The following is a 24858-nucleotide window of genomic DNA, read 5'->3' as shown; positions in this document are numbered from 1 at the left end:
GGCCCCGCGAGCCGGCGGCGCGGGCCCGGGCGGCGGGGGCGGCGCGGGGCGGGGCGGGCGGCCGGGATGCTGCCGCGGCGCCGGAGAGCGGGCCCGGCCGCCCCTAATGCCTGCCCCTCTCCGAACGCTGCAGTGGCATCTCTCTGACTTTGCCCCGTCTTCGGGCCCGAGATCTTCCTGGCGGAGCCATGTCAGAAGGAGTGGACCTGATTGATATCTACGCGGACGAGGAGTTCAACCAGGTGAGGCGGGGGTCGTCCCGAGCTCGGGGATGCGCCCTCCATCCGCCCAGGAACCGCATCTAGCAAACTTGTAGGGGTTTCGAGCCTGCCCAGTCCTGGGCTGGAACCGGCGTCCCCTCGGATCCAAAAATTTCCCCCCTGACATCCAGAAATTTACCCCTAGCGGAGGCTTTAAAGACGGACTGGCCATGCCCCTTTTCTGTTCATTGGAACCTCCAGGCTTCATTTTAAAGGGTTTTAAGAGCAAATAAAAATCAAGTGTAATAGACTGGTGAATCAACCTGTGGAATTTGCTCCCCGAGGAAGTCAGAGTTGGATGTCAGTCTCCTGGATACTAACCACACTTAAAAATCATAATTAGCTGCGGTTCTGATGATCAAAATTAAGTTTACTTGTATACCGAACAGCCACCAGAAATTTGATGCCGTAAAGGATCCTCTTTAGCTGTGGCCTAGCGGTATATAAATGGTGCTTTATTTAACAGAATACCTGTGGAGGAAATAAAGCACACTCGATGTGAAAAGAAATCATAATTTTGTTAGCAGTATATGTGAGGATACTTTTGACACATGATCCTTTGCTATTCTTTCAGACTGCAGCTTGAATATGTAGTTTCCTTCCCCTCTAAAAATGGAAAGATACTTTAATTTTAACTTCATTCCAGTTGTTTTAAATGTTTTATAATTGGGTCGATACTGGTCTTGAAAAGTCCATAGGCAGTTTGATATAATAAATTTTATTGATGAACCTTACTGTTTCTGGAGCATGAGGGGAGGGTAAGATGTTGGACAAATGAAATAGAAAGCAGATGTACACCCACACATACAACCTAAGTTGGGATCTTTGGTGTCTTTAGTATTTGTTTGTGGGGACTGGCCCCACGGGCATTGTACCGTCAAACTACACCACCAGCTCTTTTCATTTGTTATATTTTCTATTAAAGCAGGGCCTTGTTACATAGTTGAGGTTCTCACTGAGGCTGGCCTGGAACCTGCAACCCTCCTGTGTTAGCCTCCCGAGTACTGGGATTACAGGCATGCACCACCATCTCTGGCTTCCTTGTATTTTTATTATATATAAGGGAACTTTATACAAATATTTTCCTTGAAATAACAATATTCAGCCGTGCGTGGTGGTGCACGCTTGTAATGGCAGCATTTGGGAGGCTGAGACCAAAGGATTGCGGTTTGTGGACAGGCTCAGCTACTTAGTGGGGCCCTGTTTCAAAATAAAGAATAAAAAATAGGGCAGGAAGTATACCTTGGAGGGCGAATCTTCCATGTAGTTCAGTCTGTGATATTTTTTAATTTATTATTATTATTATTATTATTATTATTATTATTATTGCTGGGGTTCCTAGAAACCCTTCTACCTCCGGGCTACAATCAAACCCATTTTTATATTTTTATTTGGAAACAGGGTCTCTTAAGCCGGCAAGGCTGGCTTTGAACCTGCATGATACTCCTGTCTCCGCCTCCCAAGTGCAGGGATTACAAGCGTGCGCCCCCACGCCCAGCACTCAGTCTGTGATTTTAAGGTTAAAACTCAAGAATATTCCGAAGTCTTTATTTAAAAGTTAGCATCCCTGTTCTTTTCAGCACCATTTTACTTGGGCAAGCTGGGTCTTCCCATTTGCATTTTCTATTAGAACCTAGAAAGAATGAAAAGAATGAACTAGAGAAGGGGAGTGCCGTTGGACCGTCTTTGAGGAAACAGAAGGCTCATGTGCCTCTTTTTCTTCCTGTCCAGTTGGCTTAAATGTACAGTTAAAGCTTTTTTGGTATATTGTATCTTTTAGACATTGGGATTTCATTTCTTTTTCTTTTGCAGTACTGGGGGTGGAACCCAGGGGCCCAGGGCATTGTACCTCTGAGCTACACCCCCAAAATAAAGAAAAAAATTATTCTTTATTTTGAAACCAGGTCTCACTGAGTTGCAAAAGGCCTAAGTACCTGAGGCTATCTGCAAACCACAATCCTCTGGCCTCAGCCTCCCAAATGTTGGGATTATAAGGGTGTGCCACCACACGCCCCGCCTGGTTTTTTTGTATGTATGTATGTATGTATTTATTTATTTTTGTTATTTTTTCGAGTCGGGGGATGGAACCCAGGGCCATTCGCCCTCCAAGTTACACCCCCCTGCCCTATTTTTTATTCTTGTGTGTGTGTGTGTGTGTGTGTGTGTGTGTGTGTGTGTGTGTGGTACTGGGGGTGGAACCCAGAGGCTTTCTACCTCCGGGCTATACTCCCAGACCTATTTTTATATTTTTTATTTGGAAACAGGGTCTCACTAAGTTGCTGAGAGCCTCACTAAGTAGCCGAGGCTGGCTTTGAACTTGTGCAGTCCTCCTGTCTCAGCCTTCCAAGCGCAGAGATTACAAGTGTGTGCCACCACGCCCAGCTTTTATTCTTTATTTTGAAACAGGGTCTCACTACGTTGCGGAGGGCCCCACTAAGTAGCTGAGCCTGTCTGCAAACCACGATCCTCCAAATCTCAACCTCCTGAATGCTAGAATTACAAGTGTGCGCCACCACGCCCAGCACATTGAGATTTTTAAAAATGCACAAAAGTAGAATAAAGAAATGATCTCATACCCATTGGCACTGGAATTAAACCTAGGGCCTTGTATATGTTAAGCTTGAACCTCTACCACTGAGCTACGTGTGTGTGTCTTTTGCCCTTAATTATATTTTACTTTTTATTTATTTGTTTGGTTTTGAAGACTGAATCAATGCTTTCTACTTCCAAGCTACACCCCAACTCTTTATTATATCATTTTTTTCCAAGTTTTGAAATAGGATCTCACTAAGTTGCTGGAGCTGGCCTCAAATCTGCGATCCTCTACTCTCAACCTCCAAAGTAGTGGGATCATAGACATGTATTACCACACCCATACCTGAATTATTTTTTATTTGTTTGTGTGTGGTACTGGGGATTGAATCCAGGGTATTCTACTTCTGAGATATGCTCCTGGTCCTTTTTTCTTATTTTTTTTGGAAACAAGGTCTTGCTAGTATTCTGAGAGTCTCACTACGTTGCTGAGGCTGTCTCTGAACCTGCAGTCCTGTCTTAGCCTCCCAAGTACTGGGATTACAGGTATGTACCACCATACTTGGCCCTAATTTTATTTATATACACATACATACATACATACGAACTGGGGATTCAACCCAGGGGCATTCTACCTCTGAGTTACACCTCCAGCCTTTTTATTTTCTATTTTGAAACAGGATCTTGTTAGGTTGTTGAGAATCTCACTAAGTTGTTGAGGCTGATCTTGAACCTGTGATCCTCCTGTCTCAGCCTCCCAAGTACTGGGATTACATCCGTATGTGTCACCCTACCATGCTAATTTTATGGATAAATGAGAAAGGTTGCACATACTAAGTAGGTATAAAACTATTGTTTTCCTAAGTTTTACAGATTCCTTTGAATCAGATTTTTAGTGCTTTTTATATATTATATATTTAGTTCTTGTGTGTGTGTGTGTGTGTGTCTGTGTGTCTGTGTCTGTGTAATTAGGTATTGAACCCAGGGTCATACTGCCCCATCTGGAAATAGAATCTCATTAGGTTGCTAGGAGTCTTACTATGTTGCTAGGCTGTCCTGTCCTTGAACCTACGATCCTCCTGTCTCGGCCTCCCAAATACTGAGATTACAGCCATGGGCCACTACACCGAGTTTGGATTTCTTTTTTAATTAGGATACCTGTGGTGGCGCATGCTTGTAATCCCAGTATTTGGGAGGCTGAGATAGGAGGATCACGGTTCACAAACAGCCTCAGCTACTTATGCCCTTTACAACTCAGTGAGACCCTGTTTCAAAATAAAATGATAAAAGATAGGGCTGAAGGTGTACCTCAGGTAGAATGCCTCTGGGTTCCATCCCTAGTACAAAAAAAGAAAGAAAGAAAAAGAAGTCTCCTTTTGTTCTATTTTTAACAAAAAGGTTTTTTCCCCCTTAATTCCTATGTGTATTGTTACCGGTGCTGCCAGTTTACTTCAAGAAATAGGCTGAATGGCCTATTTGGCCACATTTGGTTTAAGAGAATATTTTCATAATTTTTTTCAACAACATAGAAGGAACTTATTTCTCACTCCCATACAGTCCATCAGTAATGAAGGTGACACAACGTTGCTCCATTTTAAAGCCCTGAGTGGATGGAGGTGCTGCGGTCTTTATTTCATGATCCCTGGATCCACACTGGATGGACATTGACATCTGGTGGCAAATGATTGGAAAGCGTGGAGGATCATATAGGAGACTTCTGTGGGGAAGTAGGTACTAGGAATTGAATCCAGGGGCATTCTAGCTCTGAACAACGTGCTCAGCCTTTTTTTAATTTTGAAGTAAGGTATTGTAAGTTGATGAGACTGGCCTTGAACCTTTGAGCCTCCTGATCAGCCTCCCAAGTACTGGGGTTACAAATGTGCACAACCATACCTGGCTCATAATATAATTTCCTAAGCAGTATTACTTGTAGGTCATAGGACACAGGACTCCTAGTGCTCTCTGCTTTATCAGAAGTTGTTGGCCTTGCCGGGCGTGGTGGCGCATGCTTGTAATCCCTGCGCTTGGGAGGCAGAGGCAGGAGGATCGAGGCCAGCCGCGCTGGTGTAAGAGACCCTGTTTCAAAAATACAGAAAATAGGTCTGGGAGTGTAGCCCAGAGGTAGAAGGGCTTCCAGGAACCCCAGTACCACCAAAAAAAAAAAAAAAAAGAAGTTGTTGGCCTTAATACCTTGTTCTCTACGCCGGGTGTGGTGGCGCACGCTTGTAATCCCCGCGCTTGGGAGGCAGAGACAGGCAGATCTGGCTTAAGAGACCCTGTTTCCAAATAAAATATAAAAAATAGGTCTGGGAGTGTGCCTGGAGGTAGAAGGGTTCTATCCCCAGTACCACACACACAAAACCCTTTGTTCTCTACTCTGTTTAGTTAACAGAGGACTTTTTAAGGGTGTAAGTCCAAAAGTAATATGTGGATTCTATATAAAGGTACTTATAGAACTGAGCGTGTTGGTGCGTGCTTGTAATCCCAGCCTTCGGGAGGCTAAGACAGGAGGATTGTGGTTCAAGGCCAGCCAGCCTCAGCTACTTAGTGAGGACCTTTGCAATTCAGTGAAACCCTGTTTCAAAAATAAAGAATAAAAAATAGGGCTGAGGGTATACCTTAGAGGTAGAATGCCCCTGGGTTCCATCCTCTGTACCGAAAAAAAATAAGGATATTTATACCAAAACTGGATGTGGTGATGCACACCTGTAATCTCAGTACTTGGGAGGCTGAGACTGGAGGATCACAGGTTCGAGGAATCTTGGCAAGTAGTGAAATTCATCAACCTCGTGAGACCCTGTTTCAGATAAATAAAATTGGCGCTTGGGAGGCTGAGACAGGAGGATCACACAGGTTCGAAGCCAGCCTCAGCTACTTAGTGAGGCTCTCAGCAACTTATTGAGACGCTGTTTCCAAATAAAATATAAAAAAGCTCTGGGAGTATAGCCTGGAGGTAGAAAGCTTCTGGATTCTACCCCTGGTACCACCAAAACAAACAAAAAATAATAATAATAAATAAAATTGGAGCTGGGCGTGGTGATGCATGCTTTTAATCCTAACATTTGGGAGGCTGAGAAAGAGGATTGGGGTTCGAGGAAAGCCTCAGCTACTATTAGTGAGGCTCTTTGCAACTCTGTGAGATCCTGTTTCAAAATAAAGAATAAAGCCGGGCGAAGTGGTACACACTTGTAATGCCAGTAATTGGGAGGCTGAGATAGGTGGGTCGCAGGTTTGCAGACAGCCTCGGCTACTTAGCAAGGCCTCCCCTGTTTTTTGTGGTACTGAGGTTCCTGTGAGCCCTTCTACCTACAGGCTACACTCCCAGACCTATTTTTTTATATTTTTATTTGGAAACAGGGTCTCTTAAGCCAGCGCTTGGGGCTGGCTTCGAACCTGTGCAATCCTCCTGTCTCCGCCTCCCAAGCGCAAGGATTACAAGCGTGCGCCACCACGCCTGGCTGGTACTTCCTTTTTTTAAAAATAATATTCCATTGTAAAGACATACCATGTTATATCTGTTGTCATTTGATGGTCAGTTGGGTTGTGTTCCACTTTAATGCTATTATGAACAGTGCTGCTGTAAACATTCATGTACAAAAAAAATAAATAAAATAAAGAATAAAAATTAGGGCTGGGGGTGTGGCTTGGAGGTAGAATGTCCCTGGGTTCCATCCCCAGTATGGGAAAGAAAAAGAAAAAGAAATAAAGTAATAAAATCGGGCTGGAAGTATAGCCTGGAGGTAGAAGACCCCTGGGTTCCACCCCCAGTACCACAAAAGAAGAAAGATACTTATACCAAACAGGTAATATTTAATGCTAAGAGAATTGAGAAAAGTCTAGATTTTGAGTGTCACATGGCTTAGAGAAGGTAGAGGAAGGAACACCTCCACTACCACCCAAAGAATTAATTTTAGCAAAACTGGTTTTAATATAATCTGGAAATTGCTAAAGAAATACTAAAAATCTGTAGGGTCCTTAGAAGCTGGCTTAGACTGAATGCAGCCAGTACGCATTGTTTGAGAATGTTTTAAGAATATTACTGATTTGTGCCAGGCTAGCCCATGCCCGAGAAAGACAAGTGTTTTTTGCTCCCCAAGGAAAGTTAACACCATTCCTAGATAGAACCCTGAGACGCTTACTCCTGTTCCCTTGTAGCATGTGTACAAAACCTTTTTGCAGACAAGACCTGTCGGCTCATAGTTGCTCTTTGGGTTTGGTGACTGAGAGTTGCTGGCCAGCTGAGTGATTGTGTCTCCTGCCACTGATGCTGAGGCGGGCTTTTGTACATTATACCTGGTTTTCTCCTTACTTCCACCAACAAGTATTTATTAAGCTGATTTTGTTTGCTAAGTACTGTGCCAGGGCTAGTGAGGTAACAGGAAAACTGGGTCCCTGGACTCGAAACAGTTCTAGTCCTGGTGGGCTAGAGAGAAGGATTGACAGTGACAGTGCAGAGCAGCAGCCATGAGGAAGTTGTAAGGGAGAGCTGTGGTGATCGCCATTCCAAAGCCCAGACAACAGGCTGGGCCTGCTGGAGCACACTTGTAATTCCGGTACTTAAGCGGCTGAGACAGGAAAATTGCAGGCTCAAAGCAGCCTTGGCAAGTTAGTGAGGTCCTTCATAATTTACTGAGACTCTGTTTCAAAATAAAAAAATAGGGTGGGGGTATAGCTCAGAGGTAGACTGCCCCCTGGTTCCATCCCTATTACCACAAGGAAGGGAGGGAAGGAAGGAGAAAAGGAAAAGAGAAACAAGGGTACAGCGGCACTTGCCTGGAATTTCAGTACATGGATGGCTAAGATGGAAGAATCACTGGTTCAAAGCCAGTATACAGAAACTTAGTGAGGTCCTGTTTGAAAATAAAAAGAATTGGGAATGTTACTCAGTGGCAAAGCACTTCTGCTTCAATCCCCAGTACCACAAGAAAAAGAAAAGCAGTGATGTCACGTTGATGCTTTGAGGAAAATAAATCCTAGACCTCCTTCAGTTGTACCAGGAGTACGGAGCTGGGGTGGGAACATTAGTATTGGTGGGGAAATCCTATTTAAGTTAAAAATTAAACAAGTTCTCTTGTATTCGAAGAAGCAGAGGAGTTTAATGAGACAATCACAATTTTTCTGACTATTGAACACAAAATTCTAACTGAAACATTCAGTCAGTATTATTATTTTTTTTAACAGTACTGGGGATGGAACCCAGGGGTATTTTTTATTCTCTTTATTTTGAAACAGGATCTCACTGAGTTGCAGAGGGCCTCACTAAGTAGTAGCTGAGGCTGTCTGCGAACCGTGATCCTCCTATCTCAGCTTCCCAAATGCTGGGATTACAAGTGTGTGCCACCAGGCCCAGCATCAGTTAGTATTTAATACATGCTTTCTGTTTAATCTTTCTGGAATAAAATTTCAATACCACTTCATATAAACATTGCTTTTCAGTTAATTTGTGAAATTAAATGTGTGTGGAGAGGGGCATACTGGGAACCCAGAGGCATCTGCCTCTGAACTATATCCTAGCCCTGTTATTTCTTAGTTTGGAACAGAATCTCACTAAGTTGCTGAAGTCCTCACTAAGTTGCTCAGGCTGGCTTTGAACCTGTGATCCTTCTGTCTCGGCCTATGTACTAGGATTACAATTGTGCACCACCATGCTAGGCTTGAAATTAGGTTTTGTAATTAAAAAAAAAAGACCTAGCCAGGCGTGGTTGCACACACTTGTAATCCCAGCATTTGGGAGGCTGAGACAGGAGGATCCAAGTTTGTAGCCAGTCTCAGCTACTTAGTGAGGTCCTTTGCAGCTAATTCAGTGAGACCCTGTTTCAAAAAAAAAAAAAAAAAAACAGAGTTGTGCGTGCTGGTGCACACTTTAATCCCAGCATTTGGGAGGCTGAGACACAAGAATTGTGGTTCGAGGACAGCCTTGGCTACTACTTAGTGAGGCCCTTTGGAATTCAATGAGACCCTCTTTCAAAATAAAGAATAAAATATAGGGCTGCGGGTATAGCTCAGAGGTAGAATGCCCTGGGTTCCACCCCCAGTACCTGAAAAAAAGAAAAGAAAAACCTCAGACCTTTCGTGGTTTTCTGTCTCAACAGCTGAACAAGTAACGTGAATTGGTGAACCTCATCAACTTAGTGAGACTCGGGAACCTAGGGAGACCCTGTTTCAAAATAAAAAATAGAGCCGGGCATGGTGACACACGCTTGTAATCCCAGCATTCAGTAGGTGGAGATCAGAGGATCGCAGTCCACGGACAGCCTCAGCTACTTAGCGAGGCCCCTTGCAACTCAGACCCTGTTTCAAAAAATAAAAAAGACTAAAAAATAGGACCAGGGGTGGGGAGTGTAGCTCGGAGGTAGAACACCCCTGGGTTCCATCCCCAGCACTGCAATAAATAAGTAAAATAAAAAACAGGACTGGGGCGTGGCTCAGAGGAAGAATGCCCTTGAGTTAATTCCCAGTACGCAAAATAAATAAATGTGAGGCTAGTAGATTTAAATCCAAACACAACTTGATATCTTGTTTCTTCAGTGGAACCCACAACAGAACTCCCCTATGCATTCCCACCACCTTCTTTGAACAAGGCTCTGGTCCAGAGAGACTGTTGGAATCTTAGGACAGCTTGGCATTCATTGAATCTTTGTTTCTAAGGTGATAGTCTATAAACTAAGATTCTCCAGGACTAAGTCTGCCTTATTCTATAAGTGACTAGCTGACTCTAAGATGGCAATATGAAGGATTTCCTGGTGATGCATTTGATCCAAACCTGTATACTTAGTTGACTAAGCAACTTTAGTGATGATTTTTATATTGGTGTTCTGTGGGTTTTAGAGATGCCTCGGAATTACAGACACTGCAGAAACTCGAATCTCAATTTGATTCCACTGAAAGTCCAACAGGATATATGTCCTTATCCCCTATAGGTTTCATTTGGAAATCCTTGATTTTTCTTTTCCTCCTGAACTTTTATGTGAAGCACAGTTATCCCTTGTTATCCCCAAGTGATTGGTCCCAGTGCCTCCTCCCATACTAAAATCTTCAAATGGTTAAGTCTTATATACAGAATGGTACAATAGGCTGAGCGTAATTGCACGTGCTTGTCATTCTAGTACTTGGGAGGCTGAGACAGGAGGATCGTGGGTTTGTGGACAGCCTCAGCTACTTAGGCCCTCTTCAACTTAGTAAGACTGGGTTTCAAAAATAAAGCATAAGGCATGGATGCCGGGCATGGTGGCACACGTTTGTAATCCCAGCATTTAGGAGGCTGAAACAGGAGGATTGTGGTTCGAGGACAGCCTCAGTTACCTAGTAAGGCCCTTTGCAACTCAGTGAGACCCTGTTTCAAAATAAAGAATAAAAAAATAGGGTTCTATTTTTTTATAGGTACTGGGTTCTATCCCCAGTACCAAAAAAAAAAAAAAAAAAAAACAAAGAATAAGGCGTTGCACGCATGTAATCCCAGCATTTGAGAGTCTGAAACAGGAGGATTGTGGTTCGTGGACAGCCTCGGCTACTTAGGCCCTTTGCAACTCAGTGAGACCCTGTTTTGGAATATAGTACCACAAAAAAATAAAATGTTGTAGTATTTGCATGTAGCCTATGCATATTCTTTCCATGCACTACATCGTGTCTAGATTACTTTCTGTTTCTGTGTGTGTGTGATGTTGGGGGTGGGACCCAGGGGTACTTCTACCTCTGGGCTACACTCCCAGACCTATTTTATATATTTTTTGGAAACAGGGTCTCACTGAGTTGCTGAGAGCCTCACCTAAGTAGCTAAGGCTGGCTTTGAACCTGCGTGATCCTCCTGCCTCGGGCTCCCAAGTACTGGGATTACAAGAATGTGCCACCATGCCTGACTTTGATTACTTACAATAAATACAATGAAAATACTCTGTAAATAGCTGTTATACCTTTTGTTTGTATTATTTTTATTTTTAAATTTTATTTCTATGATATATTTGGTATATAGTTGGTTGAATCCATGGGTACAGAACCCACAGATGGGGCCAAATGTAGTGCCCTCTGAGGTTTAGAGCGTTGAATAGGATCAGGTGACTTATAAGACCTTTCTTAAACCCTAAGGCCATCTGATACGTGGAGAGATGTTGTTTGTCTTGTCTAGTCAGGACAGTTTGAGCAGAGCTGGGAATAGAACCTAGGTCTTTGTGCTTGCTTGGCAATCGATTACTACTGAGATATACCCCTCCCTCTGCACCCACCTCTTTTTTTTTTTTTTTTTTTCTTTCTTTCTTTGATGGTTATTAGAAGGCTAGAGCCAGGCATGGTGACACATGCTTGTAATCCCAGCATCTGGGAGGCGGATATTGGAGGATCGCAGTTTACGGACAGCCTCCACTGCTTAGCGAGGCCCTTCGCAACTCAGACCCTGTTTCAAAAATAAAAAGACAAAAAAAATAGAACTGGGGGTGTAGCTCAGAGATACAATGCCCCTGGGAGTTCCATCCGCAGTACCACAAAAAAAGAAAAAAAGGGTTATGTGTGAAACTGAGAGCCTCCCTAAATCATTTGTATAAACCAAGGGATTTAAATCAGTAATTCCCAGTCTTTTTTGCATTGTGGGACCCACTTTTACCTGTTTCTACCTGCTTTATGTTTCTTAATAAATTACTTTGTTTCTTCTGAAATAGAATAGTGAGTGTTATGTGTGGAACACTTGATTTTACATAGCCACGATCCTGATGAGTTTTCACTGTGTATCCTAGTGGTGGTCTTTGGGACTGACCTCACTGGTAAGAGCAGGATGCCTGTTCCTTCTTAATTTGCTTACTGTTCCCAGCATAACTTGATTCCCACAAGTGGCTAAACCAGAAAAATTTTGTGTACCACTAACAAAGAAACTTACATATGGATAACTAAATAATATGCTTACAAGCAAGGAATCTTTGAAACATTGTTTCTTAGAGTAGGACAGAGAAATCTTGTGTTTGACAAAGTATTTGACTGTGGCTTCCATGTTAACTGAGTGAAGTAGAAGGAACAAAATAAAAAGTTTGCAAACCCACCTGTGCCAACCCCTCGTTCCCTCAGGACCCAGAGTTCAACAATACAGATCAGATCGACCTGTATGATGACGTGCTGACCGCCACCTCACAGCCCTCTGATGACAGGAGCAGCAGCACCGAGCCACCGCCTCCTGCTCGCCAGGAGCCATCTCCCAAGCCCAACAACAAGACCCCTGCAATCCTCTATACCTACAGCGGCCTGCGTAATAGACGAGCCGCCGTCTACGTGGGCAGCTTCTCCTGGGTGAGCGAGGCTAACCACGGCTCGTGGGAGGGCTGGTGGGGGAGAGCACTGGGAGGTGATGGCATTTTCAGAAACCACTGCTGCACTGTTTTGTGCTCTGATGGGGTTGGATTTCTTTTTCCTGGGATCAGGTTGGATTGATCTCTGAAAGAGAACTATCCTGAGGACGTACTGGTGCCGAAGAAAGCAGTGATTAAGTGGGTAGTTGCTTTTTCTGCCATCTTACTGCTGCCCCTGACCCTGGGGCTTTATGTCTAGCAGGGTCATCTGTGGGACGAGATTTCAGAGTGAACACCTTGAACTCTTGGTGGTCATTCGATGGTCCTGTGATAATGGTGGGTGACGGGGATCAAAGACCTTGATAGCTCTAGTACACTTGGGGTAGGTGGTTACTGTTCTGCAAAAGTCGTTGTGTGGTGTGTTTTGGGACTGGTGTGGGGGGCTCCAAATTAAGAAATATGTAAATTTGAAGGGGAAGCTCCTGACAGTGGTCAGCTCTAGCCTGTTAGATCCAGATTGTTAGCAATCATTGTTTGAACTGAAAACCAAGCCAGCACAAATGGCAAAGTTAAAATAGGTGTTAGTTTTTAAAGATGGGGATTAGCAGGGGTAGTGGGTTTGGAACCCTGTGTAGGTGAGAACAATAAGAAAAGCCTACACTAATTGGAAGTACTGCTGCGCTTTGGGGTTTGCTGCGGGGGTCATGGTGTGGCTAGAATCCTAGGTTTGGGGTGTTCTGATGAGTGGGAAGGGGAACGTAGCTCTTTACATTTCTCCCTTTTCCATCTTGCCAACCCCAGTGGACCACAGACCAGCAGCTGATCCAGGTTATTCGCTCTATAGGAGTCTATGATGTCGTGGAACTGAAATTTGCAGAGAATCGAGCAAATGGCCAGTCCAAAGGGTGAGGTCTGGACTTGGGGATTCATTTTTAGTGTGTAACTATTAGGGCAACAGTTCTGCACTATATTTTGGTGCTGGATTTTACCTTCTTCCAACCCTGACCCAGCTTACTGCGTTGGTTTTCACAAGCTGCCTTAATGTGGGAACTTGGCTGCCATGTAGTACAGCATTCTATTGAAGGGCGAAGGATGCTGACATTTAATTCCCAAAAAACACATGATTATAGGTTGGTACCTTTACCCTTTTTTTTGGGGGGGGGGTTAAGTTAGCAACGTTGTTTTTTTTTTTTTTTTTTTTTTTTTTTTCTATTGCCAGTTTTCACTAAAAGTGAAAGAGAAGTCAGGTGTGGTGGCCCATACTTGGGAGGCTGAGACAGGAGGATTGTAGGTTTGAGAACAGCTTCAGTCAGTAGTAAGACTCATCAACCTAGGGAGACCCTGTTTCAAAATAATAAAAATAAAATAGGGCTGGTTGGAGGTAGCTTGTGGGTAGAATGCCCCTGGTACCACAAAATCCCCAGTAACTAACACACACACACACACACACACACACACACACACACACACACACACACTATGGAAGAGAATTTATTCTTTCAGTTGTCTAAATAATCTCTCTTTCTCCCTCTCTCTCTCTCTCTCTTTCTCTCTCTCTCTCTCTCTCCTTCTCAAGGTATGCTGAAGTGGTGGTAGCCTCTGAAAACTCTGTCCACAAATTGTTGGAACTCTTGCCAGGAAAAGTTCTTAATGGAGAAAAAGTGGATGTGAGGCCGGCCACCCGGCAGAACTTATCACAGTTTGAGGCACAGGCTCGGAAACGTGAGTGCGTCCGAGTCCCAAGAGGGGGTACGTGGAGACCATCTGTATGGGGGGAGGTTGTGGGATTGTTTCTGTGTTGTGGGCTCAGCCTGTGACATGGGGGCTTGGGGGGAGGGTGCTGGTGGCTCTGGGTGGTGGTATGGCCAATGGGTAGGCTAGAAAGCAAGGTTTGTAGAAGAAAGAGCTGTGCTAGGCGCCAGGCAGGCTCGGGTCATACTTGGATCCTGCCTCTGGCTCACTGTGACCTTGGGCAAGGCATTTTGTTGCTTAGGGCCTGTTTCCAGCTGAACTGGATACCTGATGTCTAAAGTTGCCATTAACTCTAAATTCTGTATTTTTATCTAAAAGTTACCAGATGGTGAGCGAGCTTACTTTTGAGACATGCCTCCCTAAACTTTCAAGAAGCAGCCATCCTAAAATTTAAGACATATATAGACAGCTTAATCTTGTCATGAGCATGTACTAGAAGGGTGCTTTGTAAGGAGTCAACTAAAAAAGGATTAAAAAAGAAAAACTCAACTCTTTCTAGCATTGTCCAGGAGAGGGCACAGGTTAGATGACCGAGTGGTTTAGTTTATGTGTCAAGTGATCCCATGCATAAAGGAAGTTGTAGCATCCTACCTTAGCTTGCTGACGGCTTCCCTTTAAGTTTATTTCCCTCCCTTTATCCTGGCTCTGTATCACCAGATCACCTTCTGATGCTAATTTGATTTCTCACCTAGTCTCTTGGTGTTCTAGTTTATGCATCAGACTCTTGTGAGTCCAGTTAGTGTGAATCAATCTCATAGGGTGTCATTACCCCTGGTGAGCTATTAAAATTTAGTTTCTGAACTTGGAAACCTCAGGAACAGACTTTGGACTGTCCTGACCACTGTACAAGGCCCTGCCTGAGGCAGCTAACCAGGGGTGGTAAGGTTCATCACTTATATTCTGCCACTGCTTAGGTCTAGCTCTAAAAACAGTGGTGCCTCATATCAATTGAGTGTGTCCTTCAGGTAGAAGTATGGTCACTGCTGCCTTTCACAGCAGCAACCATTCTAAGCTGTATGGAGAACCAAGATGGATGTGGTGTGAGCTCCCATTGCTCCAGGTTAGGAGGTATACCTTTCTTCCTTGACAGCCTGCATTTTCAGGGCCCTTCCATGTCAGTCTTAACTCGACTCTTCCTCTGACTACTTTTTTTGTGTGTGTGGTACTGGGGGTGGAACCCAGCAGCTTTTCTACCTCTGGGCTATACTCCCAGAACTGTTTTATACTTTATTTGGAAACAAGGTCTCACTGAGTTGCTGAGAGCCTCACTAAGTAGATGAGGCTGGCTTCGAACCTGTGAGATCCTCCTGTCTCAGCCTCCCAAGCGCTGGCATTACAAGCATGCGCCACCACGCCCGGCTCTTCTCCTGACGTCTAACATTCATGATTTATACCTGCATTGGGGTACCATTCCTGCTTCTGTCTACTCGGCTGTTTACTCTTTGGTGTTACATATCTTTGCTGAAGGTGGTCATGGCTGAGTGCTGCTTTTCTGCTCTTGTTGATGGATTTGAGCTCTATTAATTCACTAAGTAAAGCTAGTGGAATTCCACTCGTGGACTGCTTCTCTGAGGATTTGTACTTATAGACACAAAACAACCCTTATAGAAGTGAGAGCTGTAGTGGAACAGGTAGTTAGCTGTCAGAAAATCACACTTGGCTTTATTAAACCCTCCTCTTTCTTCAGATTGAGAGCTTGGGGAAGGTCAGGTTGCCATGTGTTTAAGACCTGAAGGAAAAAGAATGCCCTGTCAAGCATCGGCAGTATACCATGGCAGAGAAGTCAAGGTGGTAGCAGCACCAGTTTCCACCTTGGGCTTTCCGCAGGAGTGGGGTTCGCTCTTGAGTTTTAGTTTTAGACGCACTCTTTTTTCCCATCTGTACTTGATGAGCATCTTCTACCGCCAAGGCTCCCAAGGGCCTATGGTCATGTTCTGTTGGAATTCATGTGAACCAGGCTTAGCTCGTGAAATCAGAGTGGGGGACAGTGCATCCAAGTGCCGTGACAGCGCCGGGAACCGTGTCCCCGCAGCTGTATACCTCTGCCCTGCTGTGCACGCCCTGCTGTGCTGCTGTCCCCAGCAGCTGCCTTGAGCGGTAGAGGAGTTCGCCATGGAAGTGTATTGGGACTTCCAGTTGTCGGGAGCCTCTGCTGCCATCCGTGCCGCCTGCTCATTCTGCGGGCAGCTTTTCTTGGCTCATAGCCCTATTTTTTTTTTTAAACCTCTTACGTATCTTCCAGTGTTCTACTCTTCATGTGTTTCTTTCCCTCCTCTGCTACCAGTTTGGTATATGAATAAAGAAACTAGGTCTGTCCCCTGCCCTTTCCTTTTTCCCCCCCAAGTTCCCTGACCAAATGCTGTCATTCTTGTGGATTATTAGGATTCTTCTACATTTAGCAACAGAAAATGTAGTGCACACCTGTAACCCCAGGACTTGGGAGACTAAGACAGAAGGATCATAGTAGAGTGCCCCCGGTTCAATTCCCAGTATCAAAATAATAAATAAAAGCCAGGCGTGGTGGTGCATGCATAATCCCAGCATTTGGGAGGCTGAGACAGGAGGATCACAGTTTGCAGACAGCCTCAGCTACTTAGTGAGGCCCTTTGCATCTCATTGTGTAGAATGCCCTTGGTTTCTATCCCCAGTACCATTAAAAATAAAGAATAAATCAATAAAATTCCTAGGGTAAATTGAATCTGAAGCACTTTAAGAGTTCTGAATAAGAAGCATCCTTTGACATAAAACTTGGTAGTGTGGCTGTCTAGGTTTACCTCCGAGATGTTTCTGACCTTTTCTCTGAGGCAGAGCAAAGTAAAGGTGATGCTTCCTTCTTTCCCAGCCAGCTCAGTTGCCTTCCTTGGTGCAGTGTCAGAAGACTTGCTGGAGGATGAGCTGATCTGGGGGTTTCGTTTAAAGCCTGGGCAGTAATGTCAGTTCTGCTTCACTTTGTAGGAATACCTCCACGGGCCCACTCCCGAGATTCTAGTGATTCTGCCGATGGACGGGCCACCCCCTCTGAGAACCTTGCGCCCTCCTCTGCGCGTGTGGATAAGCCTCCCAGCGTGCTTCCCTACTTCAATCGCCCTCCTTCAGCCCTTCCCCTGATGGGTCTGCCCCCACCCCCAATTCCACCCCCACCACCTCTCTCTTCAAGCTTTGGGGTCCCTCCTCCTCCTCCTGGCATCCACTACCAGCATCTCATGCCCCCCCCTCCTCGATTACCTCCGCATCTGGCTGTACCTCCCCCTGGGGCCATCCCCCCCGCCCTTCACCTCAATCCAGCCTTCTTCCCCCCACCGAATGCTACAGTGGGGCCTCCACCAGATACTTACATGAAGGCCTCTACACCCTATAACCACCACGGCAGGTAAGGACTGTTCGTTCCCATAGGTCTGAGCCGAGGACAGTAGTGTGGACAGCGCGCCAAGCGCTTCGTTCTCCTGAGGAGTCGAGTGTGATGTGTTTCCTTCCCTCCTGCACTCTTGTCGTAGTCTTTAGTCCTAGGACATAGTTTTCTGTCACTGGTGTGGGTGGGTACTGGGATTAAACCCAGGGGCATTCTGCCTCTGAATTAGTCTCACTAAACTACCATGTACTGGCCTCGAACCTGTGGTCCTCCGGTTCTAGCTTCCCAAGTACTGGGATTATAGGTGTTCAGAATTGAGCCCAGCTGTCAGTGGTGTGTGTTTTTCCTGTGGTGCTAGAGACTGAACCCAGGAGCATTATATCTCTAAGCTACACCGCCAGTCCTTTTGTTTTATTTGTTTGTTCGGAAACAGAGTCCCACTGGGTGGCTGAGGCTGCCTTTGAAACTGTGATCCTTCTCCTATCTCAGCCTCCCAAGTGCTGGGGCTACAGGCGCGCACCACCATGCTCAGTGGTTTTTACTTGTGTTTTGGTTTGCCTCTTAACCATTTGACCCATGTCATATCCTTCATATCCCCTTTTATTTTTTTATATTTATTTATTTGCTTATTTATTTATGTTGTGGTGCTGGGGAACCCAGGGGCCTTCTACCTCTGGGCTATACTCCCAGACCTATTTTTTATTTTATTTGGAAATAAGGTCTCACTAAGTTGCTGAGAGCCTCACTAAGTAGCTGAGGCTGGCTTCAAACCTGCGCAATCCTCCCGTCTCAGCCTCCCAAGTACTGGGATTACAAGCGTGCACCCCCACACCTGGCTTATATCCCCTTTAAAGTAGCTTAAGTTATAAAAGGCTGCTAGAAACACTACAACGTATAGTACTCTTGAGTCATGCCCAAATTACAAAAGCTAGGACATAATTCTCTCCTTGAAAAGATGATGAAAACAAAATAACGGGAACAGGTTGAGAACCATTTAAGACATTTTATAGAGCTGGGCGTGGTGGCGCACGCTTGTAATCCCAGCATTTGGGAGGCTGAGACCGGAGGATCGTGGTTCGCGGACAGCCTCTGCTACTTAGTGAGGCCCTCTGCAACTCAGTGAGACCCTGTTTTAAAATTAAGAATTAAAAAAAAATCGGGCAGGGGGTGTAGCTCGGAGGTCACATGCCTCTGGGTTCTATCCCCAGACCCATACGCACACAAAAAAGACATTATATAGTAGAACATGATTAAATAACACAGTATTCTAGAGTATTGTAAAAGTAGCAAGGGAAATAGCCAACCAGGAATGGTATTGTCTCCTGCAGCCGAGATTCGGGCCCTCCGCCCTCTACAGTGAGTGAAGCCGAGTTTGAAGAGATCATGAAGCGAAATAGAGCGATTTCCAGCAGTGCCATTTCCAAAGCAGTATCCGGAGCCAGCGCAGGTAACTGAATCTCAGCTCCGCTGCCTTCCCTTGCCTTTACTTGTTCTATTCTGTCGTGTCCATTGTCAAGTTCGACAACATAAAGTTGGAGCTGCTTTAGGCATACTTCAGAGAACAATAGGTAACTGGACTTTCTGGCTTAGGGGATCTAGTCTCTGTTGTGGATCAAATGCCAAATACAGACCCTGCTTTTTAGGAACAGTGCCTCAACTAAATGATTTGATGTGCAATATGATTGCATTGGGGATCTAGACAGAATGGCGGCCTCCGGGTAGCCTGTGTTGGAAAGGCAAGTGTGTTGGGTGTCGTCGTAAGGTATGTCGTCGTGCCCTGTCAGCTAACTTTCACCCTGCTCTCCGTATAAGGCGCACAGAACCAGCAGCTGGGATTCCGAAAGCCCTGGGCATAAAATCTTTGGTTTCTAAAAGAAGAGGATATTGAAAGTTGGAGGGTTGTAGTTCAAGTTTCACATCATGACATGAGTCATGTTCACTTTCTTCTTCTGTGTTTACCATCTAAACCTAACTGTAAATGGACCAGCAGGTCTCCTACGAGATAAGTTGGCCCTAAATATTATCATGGATGCACATGGTGGCTAATGCCGGTAATCCCAGCATTTTGGGGTGCTAAGAAGAGAGGATCACAGGTTTGAGCCCAGCCTCAAAAACTTAGCAAGGCCTTCAGCAATTTAGACCCTGTTTCAAACTAAAAAATTAAAATAGGACTGAGCATAGCTAAGCGGTAGAATGCCCCTGGGTTCCATTCCCATTACCACTAAATAATAAATAAATAATCGTGTTCTCCATAATTTTTTTATCTTTGGCTGCAAAACTTGAACCCACAGAATAGGTTTAACAACAAAGTGTGAGCCAGGCATAGTGGCACACACTTGTAATCCCAGTACTTGGGAGGGTGAGACAGGAGGATTGAGACCCTGTTCCCAAATAAAATATAAAATAGGTCTGGAGGTATAGCTTGGAACTGGGTTCCATCCTTAGGACCACAAAACAAAACAAAAAAAATACTGTATGTTCTGTGTATTTATTTTATTTATTTATTTTTGCAGTACTGGGGATGGAACCCAGAGGTATTCTATCTCCGAGCTATACCCCCAAGCCCTATTTTTTATTCTTTATTTTGAAACAAGGTTTCGCTGAGTTGCAAAGGGCCTCATTAAGTAACCGAGGCTGGCTGCGAACCAGGATCCTCCTGTCTCAGCCTCCCAACTGCTGGGATTACAATCGTGCGCCACCACGCCAGGTTCTTGAATGAGTTTTTTTACTTATTACTTTATATTCAAAACATTAAGCCTTTGCGGGTTTTAATATTATGGATTTTAATATTATGGATTGAACTCCATAGCATTCTGCCTCTGAGTTACACCCCCTGCACCTTTTTTTTTTTTTTTTTTTTTTTTTTTTTAAATGGTGCTGGGCATTGACTCCAGGGACATTCAGTTACTTCCAAACTACTATACTACACTTTCAGCAGCCCTTTAGATTTTTTTTTTTTTTTTTTTTTTTTTTTTTTTTTTTTTTTTTTTTGGTGATGGTACTGGGGTTCCTGGAAGCCCTTCTACCTCCGGTCTGCACTCCCAGACCTATTTTATACTCTTTTTTTTTATTTCGAAACAGGGTCTCTTAAGCCAGCGTGGCTGACTTTGAACCTGCGTGCGCCACCACGCCCGGCTTGTCATTTTAAAATAAAACATAAAATAGGGCTGAGGGTGTAGCTTGGAGTTTCAGTGCTCCTGGGTTCAATCCCCAGTACCACCAAAATAAGTAAATAAATAAATGTATGCATTGTGTTTATCTAATAGATGTTGTCAAATAGCCTTTGGACAGTGATGTACCCAGTTTATGTATCCAGTGACAACATCTGTCCTATTCTAAACCATTAGATTATGTGTCATCCAGTTTTATACCTGCCGTGTCCACCCCATTCATTGTTTTTTGGAATAGCTAGTTATCTTTGTGTCCTCATGAGTTCCTTTGGTCTGGTTAGTTTACTGCCTGTGCTCATACTTGGTTTTTCCCATCCATTTTTCGTCAGGGGATTACAGTGACGCGATTGAGACACTGCTCACAGCCATTGCGGTTATCAAACAGTCCCGGGTCGCCAATGACGAGCGATGCCGTGTCCTCGTCTCCTCTCTTAAGGACTGTCTTCATGGCATTGAGGCCAAGTCCTACAGTGTGGGTGCCAGCGGGAGCTCTTCCAGGTGAGTAGATGATTGCTTCAGCAGCCTTCCTGCCCTGTGCAGCACTCTTCTGGGCATTGGTGGGGCTAGGTATTGAGCCCAGGGTATCTCACAAAGACCTGGCTATGAGAGCGGACCGAGTTCTCCTATCTTTTAGAAGAAATCAATAAAAGTGTTGTATTGTCTAGAACCTATGTTGTTGAGGCAGTGGGCGCAAGTAGGAGAAAAGAAGAGATTGTTAAGAACATGGACAAGCTTGGGGTTAAGTCTCAATTCTGCTTCTAACTACCTGCATGACCATCTTAAATATGGAAGTTAGCAACTTTCCAAGTGTTGTTTTCTTACTTTGAAAAAGGGATAAGCTAGATGTGGTGGCACATGCTTGTAATGCCAGTACTTGGGAGGCTAAGACGAGCATCACAGGCTCATGGCCAGCCTCAGCAACTTAGTCCTCCCTCTGCAACTTAGGCTCTATTTTAATTTAAAGGGGGGGGGGCAGGCGTGGTGGCACACGCTTGTAATCCCCGTGCTTGGGAGGTAGAGAAAGGATCGTGCAGGTTCGAAGCCAGCCCCGCTGGTTTAAGGCACACTGTTTCCAAAAAATATATAAAAAATAGGTGTCTGGGAGTGTTGCCCAGAGGTAGAAGGGTTTCCAGGAACCCCAGTACCACCAAAAAAGAAAACAAAAAAACCCAGCATAGTAGCACATGCCTATCCAGGACTTGGGAGGCTGAGACAGGAGGATCGAAGGTTCATGGCCAACCTCAGTACCTGAGGCCCTTCTCAACTTAGTGAAACCCCTGTTTCAAACTAAAAAATAAAACAAGGGTGGAGGTGTAACTTAAAACACCCTTGGATTTGATTCCTGCACTCCCCCCCCCCAAAAAAAAAATATATATATATATAGGGCTGGGGGTGAAGCTCAGAGGTAGAAAGCCCCTGGGATCAATCCCAGTACTACCTATTTTTAAAATGAGGTCAGATAATGTGTTTTTACCAACATGCCTGATGTATTAGTAAAGATTTTCACTCCAACTGAAAGAATTTGGTTTTATTTATTTTTGTTTTTGTTTATATGGTACTGGGAATGGAACCCAGGGGCTGTCTACTTCCAGGGTACATGTACTTCCAGCCCTATTTTTTAGTCTTTTTTTTTTTTTTTTTTTTATGGTTTCACTCTGAGTTGCAAAGGGCCACACTAAGTAATTGAGGCTATCTGTGAACTGCGATCCTCCGGTCCCTGCCTCCAAAATGCTGGGATTACAAGTATGCGCCACCATGCCCAGCCAATTGTCATTATTTTCCAAGATAAAATTAGCCCTCAAAGAATTAAGATCCTGCCGGGCGTGGTGGCGCACGCTCGTAATCCCCGCGCTTGGGAGGCAGAGACAGCAGGATCGCGCAGGTTCAAAGCCAGCCGCGCGCACTGGCTTAGGAGACCCTGTTTCCAAATTAAAAAAAAAAAAGAATGTAAAAATAGGTCTGGGAGTGTAGCCCAGAGGTAGAAGGGCTTCCAGGAACCCCAGTACCACCAAAAAAAAGAATTAAGATCCTTAGGCCTGTGATAGAGGAATAGCAAAGTAGTTCAGGCAAGTGCTGGGAGACACCAAGGTGGTGAGCCTTCTGAGTAAGGCTGAGGATCCTTCTGCTAGGAAAAGGCATCGGTCCAGGGAGAGGTCACCCAGCCGGTCCCGGGAGAGCAGCAGGCGGCACCGGGACCTGCTCCACAATGAAGATCGGCACGACGATTACTTCCAAGAAAGGAACCGGGAGCACGAGAGACACCGGGATAGAGAGCGGGACCGGCACCACTGAGGAAGGTGGGAGAGCCCTGCTCCTGGCTGGCAGGCGATCTTTTATGAAAGAGAGATTCTTAAAGACCCCTCCCTCCCTCCCTCCCTCCCTCCCTCCCTCCCTCCTTCCCTCCCTCCTTCCTACCCCTCCCCTCCCTCTCCTCCTCCTCCTCCTTTTTCTTCTCTCTCTCTCTCTTTCTGTTACTTACCAAAAATCGCAGCAGGGGTGGAGAGGACTTTGGACTTTGGTTACTAGATGTTCAGGGCAGCGTTGCAGCTTATTTGAGGGGCTCTAACCCTGAGATTAAGCAGCTTTAGCTGGTTTCTTGACTTCGTAATCTGGTATGTTAGCAAGAGCATGGTGTCTGCAGTAAAATGTCATCATGGACCCCCATTTCTCCATTAATAAGCCCTGTTACTTTCTGTTCCTCAGTTTCCTTATCTATAAATGAAGAGAATAAAAGCAACTGTCTCTGGCTTGCAGAGTATTCAGTGAGATAATCCATGTAGTTAGCACTCAAAGTGCCTGTCACGTAGTAAGTTATCAATACCAAACTTTCAAGTAAAAAGCGGGAAAAACTGGGTGGGTGGTGCTTGATTGTAATTCCAGTACTTGGGAGGCTGAGACAGGAGAATCCCAGTTCATAGCCAGCCTCAACTACTTAATGAGGCCCTCCACAGCTTAGACCCTGTCAAAAATAAAAGAATAAAAATAGGGTTATGAGTGTAGCTCAGAAGTAGGATGCTCCTGGGTTCAATCCCCAGTACTGCCCAAAAAAAAAAAAAAATAGTAGGAAAGTTGACCAAGACAAAAGTATAAGACCATTGCTTACTTAGTTTTTAAAGCACAACAATAATGTTTTTAGGAATGTCGCTAGAAGCCAGGAGTGGTGGTGCAAGTTTGTAATCCCAACATTTGAGAGGCTGAGACAGGAGGATCGCACAGTTTCGAAGCCAGCCTCCGTGACTTAGTGAAGCTCTTAGCAACTGAGACCCTGTTTCCAAATAAAATATATAAAATAGGTCTGGGAGTGTAGCCCGGAGGTAGAAAGCCCCTGGGTTCCATCCCTAGTACCGCAATAAAAAAAAATTTCACTACAGCCGGGCATAGTGGCCCATGCTTGTAATCCCAAGTATGGGAGGCTGAGATAAGAAGGATCGCAGGTTCACAGCCAACCTCAGCAACTTATTAGCAATCCCTTTATAACTAAGTAGCTGAGGCTGGCTTCAAACCTGTGCGATCCTCCTGTCTCAGCCTCCCAAGTACTGGGATTACAAGTGTGCGCCACCATGCCCGGCTTCAGCAGAAATTTTTTATTTTCCAGTAAAACAAAGGCTGGGGGTTGAAGAGGAAAATATTGACTTGAGTAGGTGAAAGAGGTTCGGTGAGAACTGTCTGGATCGGGGACTCTGAGTGTGTAATAGGATTCAGTCTCTGCTTCTCAGCTCTACTTCTTCCTGTGCTTTCATGCTCAGAAAAGCTTTGTCTTGGGGGAGGGACTGGTAGCTCTGATTGCAGCACAGCAGTTTAGCAACCCCAACTGAAAGGAAGCTGTAGCAGCGACTGTGTGTGGTATGTAAGCAAGAGCGGTTGTTGTCTGTTTCCCTGGAGATGTAAAAAAGAGGCCAGTCTCTGGTGACAAGGATCGGTGGTTCCCAGGAACTACTGCATACCGCAGATGACCTCAGGGCTCGTGTCAGCTTTGTGATTGCAGATTTGTAAGTGTGGGACCTCCTGCTTTGTCTGACATCAAATAGGTTATGAGGAGGCGCTAACAATAAAGAATAGTAGCCAGACGTGGTGGCACACGCTTGTAATCCCAGCATTTGGGAGGCTGAGACTGGAGGATCGCAGTTCACGGATAGCCTCAGCTACTTAGTGTGGCCCTTTGCCACTCAGTGAAACCCTGTTTCAAAATAAAAAATAAATAGGGCAGGGGGTGTAGCTTGGAGGTCAAATGGCTCCTGGGTTTCATCCCCAGACCCGCAAAAGAAAGGAAAAAAAAAAAGAATAGTAGTTCTCTTTGGTATCTTTGGGGTGGGTAAATGAATTACTGGACCAAGAAGGAAAAGAAACCCTTGCCACCCCTGTGATCCTACACTTGATAAGCAATAGCCAGACTTAAACAGTTGGAAATTTGATAGCATTTTGTCTCGTGACAGCCTACCTACAATAAAATACTCCCCTTATATTTGATTATTGCCCTTTATTTTGTTCTTTGGTTTTATCTTCCATTGACTTAAATGGATTTATAGCTA

The 24858-nt window shown here is 44.9% G+C and overlaps 1 protein-coding gene across 2 annotated transcripts; it reads left to right on the top strand.

Moving 5' to 3' along the window:
* Positions 1-140: 140 nt before the first annotated feature.
* CPSF7 (cleavage and polyadenylation specific factor 7) lies at positions 141-22621 on the top strand (the record flags this gene model as incomplete). 2 transcript variants are annotated; one of them, XM_080695787.1, is made up of 8 exons in its annotated part: positions 141-242; positions 11841-12059; positions 12860-12963; positions 13635-13807; positions 16766-17180; positions 18488-18606; positions 20659-20827; positions 22459-22621. In XM_080695787.1, the coding sequence occupies 8 exons, from the start codon at positions 189-191 to the stop codon at positions 22619-22621; spliced, it is 1416 nt and encodes a 471-aa protein (XP_080551913.1). The 2 variants fall into 2 exon arrangements, with proteins under 2 accessions (XP_080551913.1, XP_080551912.1); XM_080695786.1 differs by having other exon boundaries at positions 189-242; positions 13635-13780.
* Positions 22622-24858: the final 2237 nt, after the last annotated feature.

This window comes from Muscardinus avellanarius (genome assembly GCF_963383645.1).
Source record: "Muscardinus avellanarius genome assembly, chromosome: 1".
NCBI lineage: Eukaryota > Metazoa > Chordata > Mammalia > Rodentia > Gliridae > Muscardinus > Muscardinus avellanarius.
This window is presented reverse-complemented; position numbering and strand designations above follow the sequence as displayed.